The 18,555-nt window shown below is 45.4% G+C and overlaps 2 protein-coding genes across 3 annotated transcripts in view; one reads left to right on the top strand and one right to left on the bottom strand.

Moving 5' to 3' along the window:
* TMEM215 (transmembrane protein 215) overlaps window positions 1-18,555 on the top strand; it is a 43,101-nt gene that overhangs the window by 7,076 nt on the left and 17,470 nt on the right. The gene's annotated exons all lie outside the window — the stretch shown is intronic.
* On the bottom strand, window positions 143-16,954 carry LOC308185605 (uncharacterized protein). Of its 2 annotated transcripts, XM_080573945.1 has the most exons (4): window positions 10,687-16,954; window positions 5,316-5,559; window positions 4,803-4,980; window positions 143-3,107 (listed from the first exon to the last, which is right to left on the bottom strand). In XM_080573945.1, the coding sequence occupies exons 1-4, from the start codon at window positions 10,703-10,705 to the stop codon at window positions 3,090-3,092; spliced, it is 459 nt and encodes a 152-aa protein (XP_080430071.1). In that variant the 5' UTR covers window positions 10,706-16,954; the 3' UTR covers window positions 143-3,089. The 2 variants fall into 2 exon arrangements, 1 of the variants encoding a protein (XP_080430071.1); XR_013943503.1 differs by having other exon boundaries at window positions 143-4,980; window positions 5,360-16,954.

An 18,555-nucleotide genomic window follows, 5' to 3' on the forward strand; every position in this document is an offset into this window, starting at 1 on the left:
CCATGCCCCGAGCAGCAGCCGCAGCCCTAGGACTGCCAGCGGGGCTGCTCACAAATACATAAAAATTGCCACAGGCTGCCGCGGTGCCCCTTGCAAAGGTCTCTGTGCAGACAGACAACTCTCTCTGCCTCTCTTTCTCCAGGGAGCCTTGTGCCTTCAGGGTAGCTGAGCTGCTGTGACCACCCTGAACCGCTTTACTCATAAGCGGCCACCAGATGGAGAAGCGCACCGCAGCACCGCTCCCCAGCCCCGGCAGCGCTTCCCTGCCTGCCCCGCGGGTCTCCAGCAGCCTCCGGAGGCCCTCGGCTGCTCCCTAGAGTGCGAAGCAGAGCCCACAGCTCTGTGGAGCTCCAAGTAACCAGAGAAATCCCAGAAACTTGAGGTTTAGAATCAGCTCAGTTTCTCACGCTGGAGAAGATCTTCACTCTGGCTCTTGTGCCCGACGGCTGTGCGTTGTTTTGATGCTGAGGCCATAGGGATCAGTGTCCAGGATTAAGATCCTGAGACCTGGATTGAAAGTAATTTAAGAAATTATTCAGCAGATACCTAGTCTCAGGAGAAAAGAGAATACGAGCTCAGTATATCAGCAGTAACAGTGTTAAAAATTCAGTTCCTATGCAGTTTTGATGCTAGTTGTCTCATTTCTTTACATGCTGACCTCTCCCCTCTAGAGAAGCTCCCTCTGAAGCTGCCCACTTTCAGTGCTACCACCTATGTTGTCTGTTCCATCTCCCCTTCCCTTTCAAACTGTGCTTGGCTTGCTCTCCTGTCCTTGCCTGTGGAAGTCAAGGAGCAGCACGTGCAAAACCCCTCAGCTTGCACTGGGGGTGTTGCAGGAAGGGCCAGGACTCTCCTGACCCACAAAAATGCAGTGAAGATCAGAAAATGTTTCCTGTCCAAAATGGTATAGCAAATAAAAACCCTGCTTTAAGCAGCATTAACCATTCAGATGCAATCACCAGGGACGGCTGTTTTGCTAATGCCTATCATCCCTAAAGGAACATATTCATAATGCTGATGAAATCCCTTTCAGATCTTATTATTATTATGATTATGTTAAATAAAGCTTAGCCTATTTATGACAGCAAAGCTTGTTTGTTGGTCACAAAGTGTTTTGTTTGTTGGTTTAGGTTTCGGGGGTTGTTTGGGAAAATTGTGAACAGCGTGCTTTTGATTAGCATCGCTAAGAGGCACTTTAGCTTAATGAAATGATTAATTGATTCATCCAGGTATGCAGCCACAATAACAGCTGCTTCAACCAATACAAAAGATTCTCCTTCAGATACGACCTTGCTTCACTAACGTGAGGCAGTACCCATGGATACATGTTAATTATAAGGTTGACAGGAATATGTAAGGATAGCTGTAGCTGAATTATTGAATGAAGACTAATGGAAGAAAGTCAAGAAATGGAAACGAAATAATCAGCCAAACAGGAAACTGTGGGCTGAATTCTACCTCAAATCACCTTAATCTACCAATGATAATCAATTTCTCTCGAATTACAGCAGCAAGGAAGCTGGAATGTAATGGCTTAATTCCTGCATTATAGATTGTTTGAAAATGGAGGAATTACACAAGTTCAAGCCACAGTTTAACAGATCCCTGTTGTCTTAATAATAAGTATTTGCTTTCTATTTTCTTGCCTACTTTTTATGCAACACTACCTGTAGCCTAAAAACTGTATAAATAAAGATTTTGGTAAATATACACAAGCTTATAGCATGGTAAATGGAAGCCTAAAAACTTTGTAAAATCCCAGTGGTGACTATATATAAAATGCCTGTAGTCCTAAAGACAGAACTTCAGATTTTTGTGGTGTTAGAGAAAAAATAATTGTATGCATGGTATACCATAAGACACAGAATAAGGACAGGAGAGAGGAACAGCAAATGGAAGACAACACTGAGACCAGCGGAGGGTGGCATGTCAGAGGACCCTGTCTGAGAACAGAAGCCCATGTTATGATGCCCCAGCCACTACAGGTGGCTCCGTAATGCTGCCTCGCATATGAATGTGATCAGCTAGAATGAAGCAACAGCATGCAACAACCTCTGCAGAAGCTAGACGGCAGTGTTGGCATATGCTCCGAGGCACAGGCAAGCTACTGCCTGTATTTTACACAGTGGGTTCCAGTTGTGAGTCCTCCATTTAGAGGAATCAGGTTTGGACCTCCTCTTTTGTCATCTGAAATAAAACTTGTTTAGGATCGGTGAAACTTTAGACTGAAGACCAGCAAACACTCAGCTAGAGAGTGAAAGCAACAGCCAAAAAGTTTTAACCAGTGTTCCCCAAGCATAAAGAATTTATCATTCACGCTAACAGTATAAAGTTGGTTTTTTTGTGTGTGTGTTTTTTGTTTGTTTTTTTGCTATTCACATTTCTGTATGTTGGCAGATTGTCTGATTTACCAGTGACGCACTGTCAAATGAGTTTGTCAATAAAGGAAATGTGCATTATTGGAAATGAGTATTTACATTCAAATGAAATAAAAAGAGAGGTGGAGGGCTTTGCCACAGATGCTGGAAGAGATGAATAGTTAAAAAGATAAAGACCTTCAAAGACCGTATGTTGCCCAAAGCAAGCTTTAATGAATTTTGTTGTGGTTCAGTGAACCTGGTTTTCTTTTAATGGTTCATTTGGCAAGTCGTTGCTGCAGCTATTTCTAATAATAATGTCACAATAATCTTTTAACTGAGTACAGTTTTGTGACCGTACAGGACTGCTCTGAAAGGGATTTCTGGACTTGGTAGGACAAGAGAACACATGCAGTGAGTTCCTTCAGCTTCTTCCTCTGTGATAGGCATCACATGGAAGAACAAGCTGACAGCACCCATGCTGAGGTGCAGCACAAGGAATTCTCTTCCACTCAGATGAGGATTATTTTGAAATGATAACAGCAGCTGAAAGCAGAACATTGCCAGCAGACAGGGAGTGTTTACTTCTTCTTTTGGTGTGACTTCAGTCTTAAAATCTTTTGGTGTTATTGATTGCAATCAATATGTCCACATGTTTTTGGCCAGCATGCTAATTTTTTGGTAGAATTATTTTCCTAGTCCTCTGTTCCAAATGATACTTTGACTCCATACTTACGCTGATTCAAGTAGCTTCATAATAAAAAAAAAAAACCACAACAGTATTTAAGAAGTGATTACATGTAGTTAAGCCTAAATATATGTTGGTTTTCATCATAAAGCATGAGTTCAGTGCCAGCAGTATAACCCAAATGTAGGCAAATATATATATATAAATATACAAATATATATATATATATAAACCCATGCAATTTAAATAATTTGTTAGGCAGCTTCATAACCATACCAGTTTCAGTCATCCTGCTGTAGCTCTATAAAGGCTCTCAAGCACAGGATAAGCACTGTGATTTTTCAGCTGTAACTGTGAGTGGACAACACATTTTGCAGCAGGTTTGAGTACACCTAATGCATGAAGGTGAAATCTGTAGTACAGGGATAGGGGGAGGAATGGGAACAGAGGCTTCTGCTAGCAGATCAAAGCCCAGACCCACACATAATGGCCCACCATGCACTAAACTGGGGCAAATAATCCTATCAAAGTCAACAAAAGCACGCAATCTGAAAAACCAAGCTCTGGGCAAACATCTGCAGTAGGCTTCAGATCAGCGGCAGATGCAAACGTTGCTTTGACCTTGGTAGTTAATCCCAGTGATTTCAACGGGACTGTTCACATACAAAAAAAAGAACTTCATGAACTTCCAGACTGGGACTAAAACCCCATTAATTCTGTCTCCTTAGAAGCAAGTGATCCTTGCAGGGCTGCTATTTATTAAGTAGCACTTATATTTAGCTCTCAGGTGCCTTGTATTCTGGTTGATTCTGCATGCTGTACCTGTTTGCAGAATCAGACCCCAGGGATACGAGCACCCAAGACCAGTATCTATCTCAAAAGAGAGGCTGCACTCCGCCACGCACAGCTGCAGGCAGCAGTGGTCCTGATGGGTTCAGCTGGTCTCATTGCTTCCAGCAAGCCCCCTTCTGGTGGGATTTATACAGAATGTGTGTTCCAGAGGCTTGCATTAGCAGACTTGTGTGAAATTTGTGAGTGAACACATTTGTCCTCAATCATCCCATCACTGATTAAAAGTAAGTCCATAAGGTCAAACCAACACCTCCCACCTTGGTAGATGCTGAGTTCTTTGCCAGGCAGAGGAGCTGCTTGGTTATTTCACCTGGACAGAAATACACAAAGCAACACAAACAGTTCTGGTTTCCATTGTTATGCTGACTGGTGGCACCTGTTAGGTGTTAAGCACCAACCCAAAAGGTTAAACCATTAAAGCACTATGCTTTGCCTCACACAGGCTGCACGGGGCCACAGCCTGCAGATTTTATTAATTGCAGCCAGGAGGGTTCTGCCTCTGTAAAGAGCCAAGGGTCTAGTGATTAAGGTGTCGGCTCCAAAAGGAAACCCTCCTCAGATAATTGCAGTTCACTAGGCCTCGATCCAAAGCACCGTGCAGGTAATGACTTCGGGGATGTCTGCCAGCACCCTTGTACTGGGGGCATATATAATCATAATGGTGAGGTAAACCAAATTTTTGTGAGAGAGTGAAAGGCAGCATGTGGCCCTGTACAGCCTGATGCAGAAAACAGGTGGAAGGAAATATGTGCCTGTTTCCCTGCATGTGGGCCGAGAGGAGAGGAGCTGGTCAGAAAGCTGGCTGGGCTCACAGAGACAACACAGGTGGTGCCTGTGCCCCTCCTGGGGGCCCCGGCACACTCAGGGCTTTAAAAAGGTGTTAAAAAAAAAAAAAAAAGGTATACCTTGCTAAGTCTTGCCAGAACAGTTTGGGCCGTGGCTGTGATGGGACTGCTCACATTAGTTTCACTCCTGAACCAGCTGTCGCAGCAGGGACGCTGCCCCAAGACCAGCCTGTGCATCTTCTCAGACCCTTCTGTTTTCCTCAGAAACTTCCGATTTTCCTTACAACAGACAGCTAACCTGACAAACAGTGAAAAGAGCAAATTTAATCTGCTGCAGATAGTTGTTCCTCACTGATTTTAAGTAATAACCACCCCAGGTGGTTATTTCTGCCAGGGACATTTCTGTTAGTCCCTGCTCTCTCCAGATACTCTGCACCCAGCCAGAATTCTCCTTAATATCTTTCTTGTCTTTCTTCCTGGGCATGGAATATGCTGGAGAAGGTGGGCAGAGGGACAGAATATGCTGGAGAAGGTGGGCAGAGGGACAATCCTGGTCTGAGGTGTGGGACAGGAGAGAGGATGAGGCCTTAGAGGCCTCAGAGGTCTTAAAAGACTTTAGAGGTCTTTTCCAACCTGAATGTTTCTGTGACTGTACCCAGCAGAGAACAGCAAATCACCTTCCTCAGGATGAAGCAGCTCTGTCCAAGCCAAACCAGCGAGAGGTCCTCTTCCACCCTCTCGGTACCCATCACAAGGGGCTGTGCAGGGACAGCAGCCCCCCACAGGGGATGGATCTGTCTCTTCCCCTGCAGAGTGCCTTTCTGTTTGAATGGTCCATTAATTCTTCCTTCCAGCGGCGAAAAAAGTGAAAAGACAGCTGCACAGGAAATGTTGGTTTGGGATAAAAAGAAAGGTTTCACAACAAATGTTAGCAGAGTTGAGAATTCAGAAACAACTGTTTTGTTACTTTTCCGGATACGATAGGGTATATTAATATGTATTAGCACGAAGTCCACGTACAAATATTTAACTTAGTGTGCTTCATAAAGTGGTTGTATATTAGATCACTAATTTTTCATTTGAATGAATAATAACCATAATTTTCAATATTCTCAAAATAGTAAAAAGTTCAGAAAACTGCAATTTCTTAGCAGGGATTTCAGTAGACTTAGTTTCCTGATTGTGCTGTCTGCACAAGATCCACCCACAGCTAATTTATGAATAAGTGAGTTGAATGTTTTGTCATTTTTTTCTTTAGATAAACTGAAATTAGGAAGTCTTTATCCAACAGGAAGAAAGACACATAACTACATCTCAACACGACTTTGATCATAGTGCAGTCTGTCATTGGCCAGCATACCTCTCACAGGCACATTAATGCGTTAATGTTGACAATAAATACTACGTAGTTTGTTCTAGGGAAAGACTACCCAATACATATGTGAGGAATGCACACTCCCAGTTTGGCAAGCAATTTTAGAAATAGCCTAGTAGGATTCTTTTGTTACTGCTTAATGGGCATATGTTCTGTTATTACTGCTTTAGAGTTAAATGGTAGCTCACCTATGCTGTTGTTTTTTTTTGTTTTTTTTTTTTTGCTACTGAAGGCAGACAATGAAAGTGTAAGTGATGCTTTAGAAACCTTTCTAAAACTTCAGTGCTGAATTAAATGGACAATGTCAAGTGCTAAATAAAAGTGAGCTACAATTAACGTTAGGGGAGAGTAAGCTATGCCTGCAGCCTGCAAATAATTTACATTTCCACAGTCACATTTTTCACTAAAATAAATGCTTCTTTCCCTACTGGTGGTATGTGAAAGGCCCAAATGAACAAACAATAAGACTGGTGATATGCATATGAATGTAGAAAGCTGCCAGCATTAAATCAGGCACGTCTCTACCTCTCTGCTAGGGGACAAAGTGCACCAGCAGAGACTTGTGAAACCACCTGCCCCCAACAAAATGAGGCCACCCCCAGCAGCTGAAGGTTGACTCCATTTGCTGACATGATCAGACCAGCACACACACAGTCACCCCTTTGAAAAGAACTAAAAAAATGAAAAAGTTCCTTCCTTTGCTGCATTTATACTAAGTTTAAGCATATGTTGCCACAAATTTAAATCAAAATTTCAAGCTGAATTTGGGGTTTTGGTATTATTAGTATTTGGTATTATTCTCCTCCCACATGAATTGCTGTGGCATTAAGTTGATTTTGCCAACAAAGACAGGATGAATGCCTCATAATATACACCATGCAAAATTTAGGTATCTAGCCTAAATTAGTCAGGTTTCTCACCATACCCTGGGCCATCTAATTTTTACTGGATGATTGTGTGTCCTGTTATTCACTCAAATGTCAGTATCAGCTGGCTTATGGAAGCCAGATCAATGAATTATAGTCTTCTTCTCTAACTTCTTGAAAGCACTTTCAAAGTGTGTATCAGTCATGACTCTTAACTGCATTGATGCCTGTACTCTCATTGAGGCAAGGACATCTCTCATCCAAGGACATACAAGGGGATTCTGCTATGCCAGAACAACGCTAACTCCAAAATCTATTGGTGATTTCAGCTTAAGCAGTGGAAGCAGCGGAGGGGAGGAGGAGGGGAATATGTTTTAACCTGTATGGGAGATCATCTCTACTTTTACTCTCAGAAAACTGCCCAGCGTTGTATATACAAAAGCTGTAACGCAAGAGGGTTGTATTGTGACAGACAAAGGCCAGAGATTTCTCTATACACATGCTCAATGCAGAGGTTTTTATGTCTTCTGAGGCAACAGTTCTGCCAAAAAAAAAAAAAGATCTGAATTAAAGTATTTTTCAAGAGGATCATAGGGCAGAGAGATGCCACTGACTGAGACGGAGCAACCACACTGACAGAAATAGAAGGTGGGGATCTCCTGAGCACCTCATATGTTTGCTGCTCTTCATCGTAATCTATTCATTGATGAAAATAACCTTAAACGATGGCATTTATTAAACTGAATGTGTGAAGAGGATGAAAGCGACACAGAAGTTAACCTGTGCATAGTGTGAGAGTACAGACATTTTTCCTGTTCGTGACTAATAGCTCTCTGAAAAAGGTCAATCACGAGAAATTGGACAGGAGTTCACCTCCTCATTCTGTGTGGATAAGGAAAATAAAATGTAATTTCCAGGAAAAACCTAGACAAGTTTTCCCTCTGTTTTGGAGAGATTAAGATTAAGAAGATTAAGAAAGAAAGCATATGTAAGTGTCTCTCTATATCTGTGAAGACCTACATGGATACAGACTGCCTCCACTCTGCATGTGCCAAACTTCCATATACTGCCAACTTTCCTAAATTTCTTGCAGTATATAACCTTGCAAATTTTTCTTTTTTTTTTTCTTTTTTTTTTCCTGGTAATCTGAAAACTGCTACATGGTTTTCCTTACAGTCCACATCAAAAATCATAACATGCTCTTTCCATGTCCAACTGTTTCCTGGATTGCCTTTAGTTTTTGAGAACACTTAACACATGGAATAAAATCAGCAATTTAGATCTCCAGTTTGCCTTCTTGACTTGCCTCACCCTGAGTTATATATCAGTCTATGTACCTTTTATCCTTCTATTGCGCTTGAAAAAAAGACAACCATCAAGAAAGCCACCTAAATGCTGCAAAATGATAGATGAGCTTCATTGTTCAAATACAAACTCTTCAATTACTTTGTAATGAGAACAAAGGTAACAGAGAATCAAAAGGGTATTTTTTAGCACTAAGCAAACCTAACATACTCCAACACGCTTAAGTACCTACACAGGCATATATTATAAAATAACCAACACTGAAGAACAAATAAAGCCAAAAGCAACATGTGGCATTGTGCAGCAAACTAAGCATGCTGAAAAGCAAAAGTCTCCCTCTGAGTTTTTCTATAAATTCATGCAGCGATATTCTGGCTTTAGAGTTATGGCAATGATGAATTAGCAAGATATAAACAGTCACAGACAAAAAGAAACTGGTCTACCGCTGCACTCTTCACCTATCAATGAACCTGCAGTGCTGGCAGGGAAGGAAAATACCTATTTTATAGATGGCAATCTCAGTCAGAGCTAGGATTAGCTTCAGAGGGGTCATCTAAAGCAACAGAAAACACTCATCATACCCTTCATGCCAGACATTTCCAATGTCTTAGCACACTCCCACATCTAAATCCATTTCAGAAAAATCCGGTCAAGAACAGCAGAAGGCATCTGGTCTTAACAGGACCACGCTGAACTCCTGCCCCAGCCCACTGCATGTTGCAACGCAGCTGACACTGTGCACCACCAGACATTTGTTCCCAGGTTCATGGGGATGCTTCCATTTTAGATGCTTCAAAAGGAAATAAAAATTAAATAACTTCACTTCTCTCTGGGCCACAAATGCAGCATGTGTGCCATATAAATGTCTGTTCTTGCTCTGGTAGTGAGATGGAGCTGGTTAGAAAAGAGACTCTGATTCTCGGTGTGCACAGCACAAAGCCTGTGCCATACATAGAGTGGGATGGTGACCCAACATGCCTTTACTCTTACTGATACAGACACAGCTGTCACAGCTTCTTGACCTCTCTTCCACCCAAGCCAAGCCACTGCCTTATCCCTGAGCATCAGCTCCTGCTCTCACAGGCCATAAAATGGAACCTGGTGATCTATGAGCAAGACTTTCTGAAGGCCATCCTACCTGGGGTGCGAGCAAGAATCACCTACATCTCGTGTTAATCATTAACACCACCTGCCTCTAAGGGAGTTTCCTGCCCAGGGTCTGGACTGACAGTGCAAACATTGGAACTTGCTTGAAAGGGTAGCTTCATTGGAACTTGATGAAAGGGTAAGGAACTTGTTTTCCTTACCCTTTCATCAGGCTCTGCTGATAGTACAGCAGAACGGTGAGTCGAGCACAATCAGACGTCCTTGGCTTCATCGCCCTGCCCCACACCTCTTCTTCCCAACACCGACTGTGGATCCGTCCACTCCCACATCCTCCTGTGCAGCCCAGGCAGGAGGCGTGCCAAGTTCAGATCTTCCTGTGTGAGGACAGGGCTCACATAAGAAGGAAATATCAGGAGTGCTTATCTGGGGTGAGCTGCATTTGCCACTCACCATTCACAGGGGACAGCTGGCATGTGAATTGTGTATCTCTAAATAAAACTTGTGAGGACATAGCGGTGAGGAGATGGGCAAATGCCATGTGAGCTCGGCTTTTCTGCTCTGTTTTTTCACCCAGAGCAGATTGACACTGTGGCAAACTCTGAGTTTGTTTGCCTCTGAAAGCTAGGCAGCATCCCCTAATACCCTCATGCGTTGGAGAGGGAATGAGTAGATTGGTGTTTACGTAGCCGGCAGAACCACATCTTTGCCTAAGAAAAGATGCAGCGCGCTCCAGTCATGCCACAAAGATGTTAACTAACATCAGTTACAACACCTGTGTAAGCATCTCATTAAATTGGCCCAGGTTGTGCCATCCAGCATACCTGATGGGCTTAATCTGGTGTCTTGCCCTGGCCCTTGGGTTATCACTGGGCAGAGAGGCTGTAAGTGACAGAGAAGGCATTTTCCCAGAGGAGCTTGTTTCCCGGAGCTCAGGCATTGCTGATTATTTTCCCTGTGTTGCCCATTCCAGTCTTTCCAATCTTCTTACCCCCTAGAGGGCCTGTGTAGCTTTTTAGTAACTTCAAATCAAAGCATGAAATCAGCAATAGACTGATTACGGACCAGCTCTGAGGACAACACGTGGGCTTATAATAGCACAGTATCAAGCCACAGACGTGGCGGTGCCCCTGCAAATGAGGGAGCTGATTTATCTAAGAGGCCAGATTTTGTTTCCTTATTGCTGCAAAGCCTCAAAATGCGTTACGTGGGGAGGCCATGAGGAGTTTCAGTAATGTGATTGGAATTGCATGTATTTTTACAGAAATTACAGAACTTAATTAACTGTCTTTTCAAAGAAAAGTGAGCCAGCAGGTACACACCCCTCAAGTAACAGAAAGCAGCCAGCACATACCACATCTCCAGATCGCCATTTTGCTAGTCAGGTCACAGCTGATGAGATGCACCTTGCAGCGTGGGTCACATCCTGAGCTGAGAAGGAAGGTGAGTTTGCTCACTGAGGTAAAGGTGCTTTCCAGGCAGAGGGCATCATCGGTACACCTCCCATCTCTGTTCCTGGCACTCCACCAGGAGCGCCCACACAGTCCCAACCTGCGGGAGAAATTAGATTTATTATTATTATTTTTTTAATTCTCTTTGGTTTCCCTTAAGCCTGAAGCACTGGACTCAAACCACCATCTCATTCTGAAGTGAGCTGCAGGCAGCTGTCAGATGGCAACGCTGCGCTCTAGCACGTGAGTGCAAACTGAGTCAGACTTGGAAAGTAAAGGCTTAGCTTCTGTACCTGCTCCTTTAAGCCAGACAAGAAATTTAAAAAAAAAAAAAAAGGAATAAAGGAGTAAGAATAAGGAAAAATAATAAAATTAAATGCTTTTTAAAGTAGAATGATTCTCCAAATTTTAAAATTATTCTTCTCTAAGCACAACCACACACGTTCTGTCTCCTGGACATGAAAGAACATGTAGGATCTAAACCAGCACCATGATGAAAAAGACAAGATGTGTATGGCATGCAGTCCCTCTCAGGAAGGACTGAATGCTTGCAAAATCACACGCTGGCCTTGAGGAGTCCTCTGGGTAACAGCTGGAGGGAAAGTCACAAACAAATACCCTTCAGCATGACAGTATCTGCAGAATATAATCTCTGTTCATGGAGTAGTATTCCCTGACACAGGCTCCCCCCTGCAAGCTCTTCAGGCTCTCCAAGACCCACAGCCTTCGACCAGCAAGCTGCTCACCCTCTGGTCATGCCTCGCACTACCACAGGGATGCACAGGCATCGATTCTGCAGCCTGCTGCCTCAAACAGGCTTCTGCTCAGCACCTGCCCTTTGGCTGGCTGAGGGCAAAGCAGCAAGAGAAACTGGAAAGGTCAAGTGGAAAATGCTGAGCAGAAAGAGCCACGCAGCAGGCACCCAGTAAAGCAGGCAACGAGCTCTCAAGTCCTGGAAACCCTGGGTAGAAAGTGTCAGAAACAGAGGTTGTTAAGCAAAGTGAGAAACCGAGACTGTTATTTCCAAGCTGCTCCACCGGGCAATATTGCCTGTGCTTTGCTTTTCGTGGTGCTCTGCTGAAGACAGAAGGCAGTTTTGAAACTGCAGCACAGCAGGGGTTGTATAAAGGAGGTACAAGTTGCACTGAGAGCAGCATTTGTACACAAAAACAGGCAGGTGAGGAGGAAAAAGCAGGAGCAACCATACTGATAAGGGGAAAGCATTAAATCACATGCTTTTAAAGACAGGCGAGGACAGCAGTGAAAACCTCCCACGCCTGCTAATAGGTAGAACCAGGTGTGCAGAACTTCTCACCTTCCAAATACTCCATGAAAATTGTCCTTGCAGGTCCCTCAGCTTCCATCTGAGGAATGAAAGCAGTGATGACCCCATCCTCCTCACAGCAGGACGCTAGCAGGACAGCCCTTGCAATGCCCTTTAGAGGGCATTTCCAAGCTCACAGGGCACCACTGTGCCATCCCGAGCAGCCTCTGCATGACTGCAATGTGCCCTGAGCGCAGAGGGGAAGAGGTTTGGGATAGGATCCACACAGCAGGCGTGAACAGTGCCGAGACACCTGTGCTTTCCATGGTGGGATGGAGGCAGAAAAAGCATCCCAGCTCCTGGGCTGCGGAAACCGGAGTAAGATGCTGAAGCACGAGCGGAGCCTTGCACTGAAGAGCTCACCTGGACATTTGCATGGAAATACCAAGGGTACAGTGATTTTACTGGAAGCTATAGCCAGACTCATCCTAAAATTCCCCCAACGTACACAGAGCTGGGGCCCATGTGCTTGCCCCCAGACACCTATGGACACCCCCAGCCAGTTCAGCTGGGCTCAAACACCTCCTCAGCACTCCTGTCAAAGGGTGCTTCACCATCTCCCCTAGAAAAAGCCAGCACATGCAGCTCCTGCTCCCTACTACAAGCCAGCACAGGTTTTAACCCCATCCCATGCTCTGCAGGGATGGGCCTCACCTCTTTTTTTTTTTTTTTCCTATTAAATAAATTACGCTTTATATGTCTAAGCAGCCAATATCAAACATTCTGATTGTGGGAGCCTGCATGCTCCACAGCAGAGGCAACTTCTGAGTCAGGCTGATGCTGCAGTGCATGAACTGCATCGATCACATATTTTCCAGTTATACAAGCAACTTGTATTGGAGAATATAATAAATGTTCAAATCTGTTTTTATGCCTTATGCCTGCTTCAGGATTTGGATGCCCAAGTGGAAAACAGCTGCAAAATATTAGTTTTTCAGTCACACCAGTGCAATCCACGCAGTTTGAGTTTTAGATATTTGGGAGGCTAAGAAGGCCTTCCAACGTGAAAATTGGGAACTTTGAAAAGTTCCAAAGTGCAATTTTTTATTTAATTCCAAATTTTAATTTTAGAATTCCTGTAGTTTGGAAAGCTTGGTGTCCAGATGGATCCCTCGGATTCAAACCTTTTCTGTTTTCAGGCAAAATAGATTCTTTTTGACGTCACCAGCAATGCAGCTTACAAACAACTTTAAAGCCCTCTGGAAGTGCTGGACCTTCAGTGCCTGCAATGGGCATGTGGTTAGATTCATTGCCAGTGCAATAGCAAGTAATGATTATAAAGGTTTAAAGTCAGATTGCCAGACAAAACATACAACAAACACTGCCCCCCCCCAAATTTATATGATAAAGTGATACATAAAAGGATATCACTACCATTGAGCAGAAAAGCAACCGCATGGAATAAATGCAGTAAGTATTTGCTTATCCAGCCATTAAATATGGAAAAAATAACCCAGATTGAGGGTGATGAAAAATGGAGCTTTTTTTTTTTTTATGATTCAATCTGTTATTGGAGTCTTGCTTAAACAAACCATGTGAGCAAGAGAAACTTGCAATGCGCTGGGAGGGGAGCACGTGCGCACTCTTGCCATACCACAGCAAATCCGTGGTGTCACGAGGCAGGTGGTCTCACTCCTCGCAGCGCTTATGAAAGCAGGCGAAAACTAGATGGGGATGTGGGGGAAAGGGAATTCAAAATACAGAGCAAAACCCTATAATCCACCTTATATAGTCTGTCATTCTCATTTCCACATGCACAACTGAAAATGCAAGTTTCCCATACCTTCTTTACACACTTCATGGTTACACATTTTCAGTGTGGCCCCAGTCTGGCTGGACACAGGCTGGAGCACGAGTGAGTGATGCCCGCAGCACCGGCTGTGCAAATCCTGCACAGAGAGCCAGGGGCCAGGCTTCCACAGCTCGGTCTGAGGCGGCTGTCATTCAGAGAGGGTAAAAATAGGAAGCGGCATGCTCTGAGGAAGGCATCAGCCTTCTGTAGTGCTGCAGGTTAGCCGTAGTCTGTCAAAGCCACGTGGATCTGGGTCACGCAGGCACGAAGGAGGAAGGAGAAGGGGGCAGGCAGAGGGAGGAAAGCAAGGAGACTGGGAGGAAAAGGAAAGGAAGTGGAGCAGGGGACCCGCATCTCCGCGGGACCGCTGTAAGCACGGACGTAAGGAATTATTTCAGTAGCGGTGCCCTCTCGGGCATGCAGAACACCATGTGCAGTGCGAGCACATAGTGCCACTGTGCCCATCCCCGGGGACCCATGGCACCATTGGGACCTTGTGCCGCCTCCTCCGCTCCTCCAGGAGCAGAGCGAGGAGGAATGAGGTACAAGGGCTTCGCCACAGAGGGCTGCGGGCCCTCAGATGTGCTGGCGACAGCTGCTCATCCACGTAGGGCAGCTGCGTGCAGCCAGCGTGTGTGTGTGTGTGTGTGCGCGCGCTAAGGATGCCTGAATTAATTGGACCTTGGGGGCAGAGTGTAATTATGTGAGCTGGAATTTGTCCAGCCTGAAACAGACAGCTTGTTCTTGGGAGAAAATTGCTGTGGCAACTTCCATAAGGAAATCCGCTGTCCACAGGCACCAAGAATGCTGGGTTGACATTTCCTATTATAAACTATCCAATGCTGCAAAGAAACAAGCTAAAGCCACTTTTCAAAGACATGAAAATTTCAGGGGGTTAATCTCATGTGTCTGACCAGAGAAAGATGCAAATCTATATACACTGACTGACTTTAGCAGAGGGACGGAGCTGCTTATACTGACCGATAAATATGGTGCTTCCAGACAAGTTTATGTTTTTTAGTTTCGTTACAGCATGAGATGGTTATTTAAAATAAATAAGCATTAATTTTTCTTTCATTGCTTTGGCTACCCTGAAGGCAGCTGTCACATTGCAGATGCTCAGAAGTCTGTTAAGAAGTGACCTAGAGCTAACGTCAGACCATGGGCTCGTGAGCAGGCCCACATCTCAATCATGCTGCAAATTTCACAACAGACGTGGTTGGTTTCTTATGTAAATCAAGTCAGTTAAAGAAATACTAAGCTTGTTGGTGAAGTTAAGCCACTATCAGACTGAAAAGTCTAAGTCATTATTAGACTGTGAAAGATGAGAATTGTACATAAATGTAACTAGAACAAGGCAGTGAGGAGAAGCAAGCCCAGTCGATCCTGCTTTTGGGACTGCCCAGAGATATACACCCAAACTCAGTCCTGAGACCTTCTTTTCAGTAGCAGGCTCTTTGGGTCTCTTTACCCTGGACCAAATGCTGTGTGAGCGGTGCTGGAGTCACCAGCGCTGGGGTCTCACCAACAAACCCCATTGCAAAGCATAATGTAGGGCATTTCCTCACTGGGGGAGGCTCTGCTGTTAGGTACAGCAGGCCGTCCTCCAGGACACGGCGTCCCACATCTCCGACGAATAAGACATTGTTATTATTAGAAAGCTACAACCTACCTCTGCAAGCTTCCACCGGGCCTTTCTGCACTCAATCTGTGAAACTAAAACCCTGGTATTACTCATACTGGTCTTTTGTGAGATGCTTTTCACGAGCACAGAGCAGGACCTGACAACTGCAAGTTGAATAACAACAATGTGAAATTTGCAAATAAAATGCTACAAAAATTATTTGCTTATTCACAGACGTCCACATTGAAAATAAATAAATAAATAAAGGGGGAGGGCGATACAATCTCCCAGGATATCTTGATCTCACAGGAGCGCTCAGCTTGAACCACTGAGCTGCAGTTTTGTTTGGCCGGTGGGAGCTGGGTGTGCCATTCATCACTTCAGCTCTCGGATGTACATTTAAGAATTTGATCCAGTTAATGTGTGCTTAAGCTTTGATCCAGTAAACATCTCCCTGGGACATATGGATTGACAAAGCTGATGACACTGTCCCCAAATTGGCTCTGCGGTGACAGTGGGCAGCTGTTACACAACTCCATGCCGAAAGCTGATCTCGTTTCATCAGCAGTCAGCCAGGGAATCGCCTGCCCTCCAAGCACTTCAGCAGAAAGAAACAGGGATTCCAGCCAAAGGAAATGAGAAGGTGATAGGCACAAAAAGAGAAATCGGCTCAAATTCCGGGGAGGGTGATGGATGGAGGCTGAACACAGGCACAGCCCTTCCCACCTGACAGCTTTTTTTTAAGGGGCTAAGTGCGTTCTTCCCAAAGCTCTCTGAACAAGAAGTGAAGTGTTCAGAGGCGTTTCAGGAATGCTAGGACAAACTCAGTGCTGGCATGAAGGGGGAAACGGCTACCACCAGCTAAACATGTGCTCTGCTGGCGCAGTCGTACTGCTGAATTCAGTTCCTTTTCCCTAACTGCACTGGAGACATATTCCAGAGTTATAAATATTGGGCAAGGAAATCACCTCCATGTCCCTTCCTGTAAAAAGTCTGCTAGGAAAAAATAAAAAGGAGCGGAAGTTCAAAGCAGGGTCCTGCAGCAGCAGCGGCTGCACGGACTAGAAATGTACAGACTATCACAGAGGTAACCTTAGCCCACCTCTGCCTGGTACGAGCCGTCTTCCAGACGTAGGGCTAAATATATTACAATGAGAGAAAGGGCCACAGCACGCTCCTCTGACACAACTGGCACCGTGTGTGAGAGCAGGCATCATCCAAAGGGGAAGAATAACGTGTGCCAGCCCCTGTCCTCTGCAAGCAGTGACCCTGCAACAAACCATGGGACAACACAGCAGCTGGTGGCCTCCCTGGGGCAGAAGGGGGAGAAATTCAGGATAGGGTTTTACAGCAGGAGCCCGTAACACAGATAGAGAAATATGGCCACAGTCTCCAGCACAAGCCCCAGGGCTCCATGCTCTGTTTGCAGTGAGACTGGCAGGAGACAGCTCTCCCTGGGACAGTATCACCCACGCAGCCAGTGCAATGCAGCTGCCAGGGACCTGGAGGTACCCAGCAGTCAGAGTTGCAGGTCTAGTGAGGGTCTGAAAACATCCAAAGCTGCAAAGTTGGTCAGTCAATGCATCTGCTGCGGTGGAGCAAACCTCTGCAGAGAAATACGTAGTGCAGTGGGTTGTGGTCACTCGGAGTTTAAATCCAGCTCACCCTTGAGGTCTTGCCTAGACTCATGCTCCCATAACGACTTTCTGATTTGGAAAACGAGCAGCTGAGGAGTTGGCAGCTTCAAAGGCCAGATGGGTTGCTGGCACTGCAGCTTGCCCAGGCAACCCGTCTACTAACGTCCTGAGGCACACAGGGCACGTCAGCCTGCATCCTGGGGGTACTGCAGGCAGTATCCTTAGAAACCACCCAAAATTCCTGGAAACCACCATTTAAAGTTGAAAATAAATAAATAAATAAATAAATAAAAGGCAAATGGTTGAAAATCCCAACTCCCATGTGAGTGTCCCAGGAGACAAATCTGCATTCACCTGGGGCAGGAGCTCGCCAGGGAAGGGTTGGCGCAGCACAGAGGAGAGGCCAGAAGAGGACAATGGTGCAAATTGTACTGACGTAGCACTGACATAAAGCTTCTTCTTGGAAAAAATGCCTTGAAGACCCAGCTTAGTAGGCTCCCCAGAGGCGTTTGGCTGTGAGCACGGGGACAGCTCCTTGTCACCCAGCTTCTGCACTAGCATTTGCTGCAGCACCTCACCGCATCCGGCCTGCATGTCCTCTCATCTGCCCTGGCTTTGGCTGAGCGACCTGGTGCTCCCAGACACCTCCAGACCCAGGGAATTGGGCCTGAAGACTGCAGAGACATCCCAAAAGGATGAGTGAGGGCTGGGGAGAAGCTTTCACAACGCCCAGCCTGCAGCAGGGGGCAAGGCCTGCAGTGCGTTTGGCTTGGCGGAGCCTCTGCTGTGTGGCTGTGTTGCCATGAGACAGGGAAATACTCCTGTCAGGGAAACGTTCCCTTCAGGGAAATGTCCCCAGCAGGGAAATGTTCCCATCAGGGAAATATTCCAGGCAGGGAAATGTTCCGCTCAGGGAAATATTCCCGTCAGGGAAATGTTCCCGTCTCTGCCGGTGCACAACGGCTGGGGGGAGCGAAGCAAAGAATACGCACAATTAGGTGCTGAGAAATGCCGGTCAGCAATCCTGCCAATGTTTTCACTTCCCGTGAGTTAATCTGCATGAGAATTGAGTTGAGGAAGAAGAGGGTGAAAATGTTCCCTGTCATCAACAAACAAAGGTGATCTGGCCACCTCTGGGCAGGTGGCTCTGAGCAGAGGACTCGCAGCGATGCATCCCTTACTTGAGCAATTTCTCCAGCAAAACTGTTCGGTATGCACACCCACAGGGGTAGCACGAGGTTTGATTCCTCAGTCTCCATCATGATGCTGGAATGGGGCACTCCATCACCCCAGGTGATGCTGATGGACACTGTGCATATAAGGTGGGCCAGCCATTAGTCCGTCCCCAAGAAGCAGCACTTACAAGGGGTCACCTTCAGCTTCCAAAGCCTCTGG

Source organism: Anser brachyrhynchus (genome assembly GCF_964034855.1).
Source record: "Anser brachyrhynchus genome assembly, chromosome: Z".
Taxonomy (NCBI): domain Eukaryota; kingdom Metazoa; phylum Chordata; class Aves; order Anseriformes; family Anatidae; genus Anser; species Anser brachyrhynchus.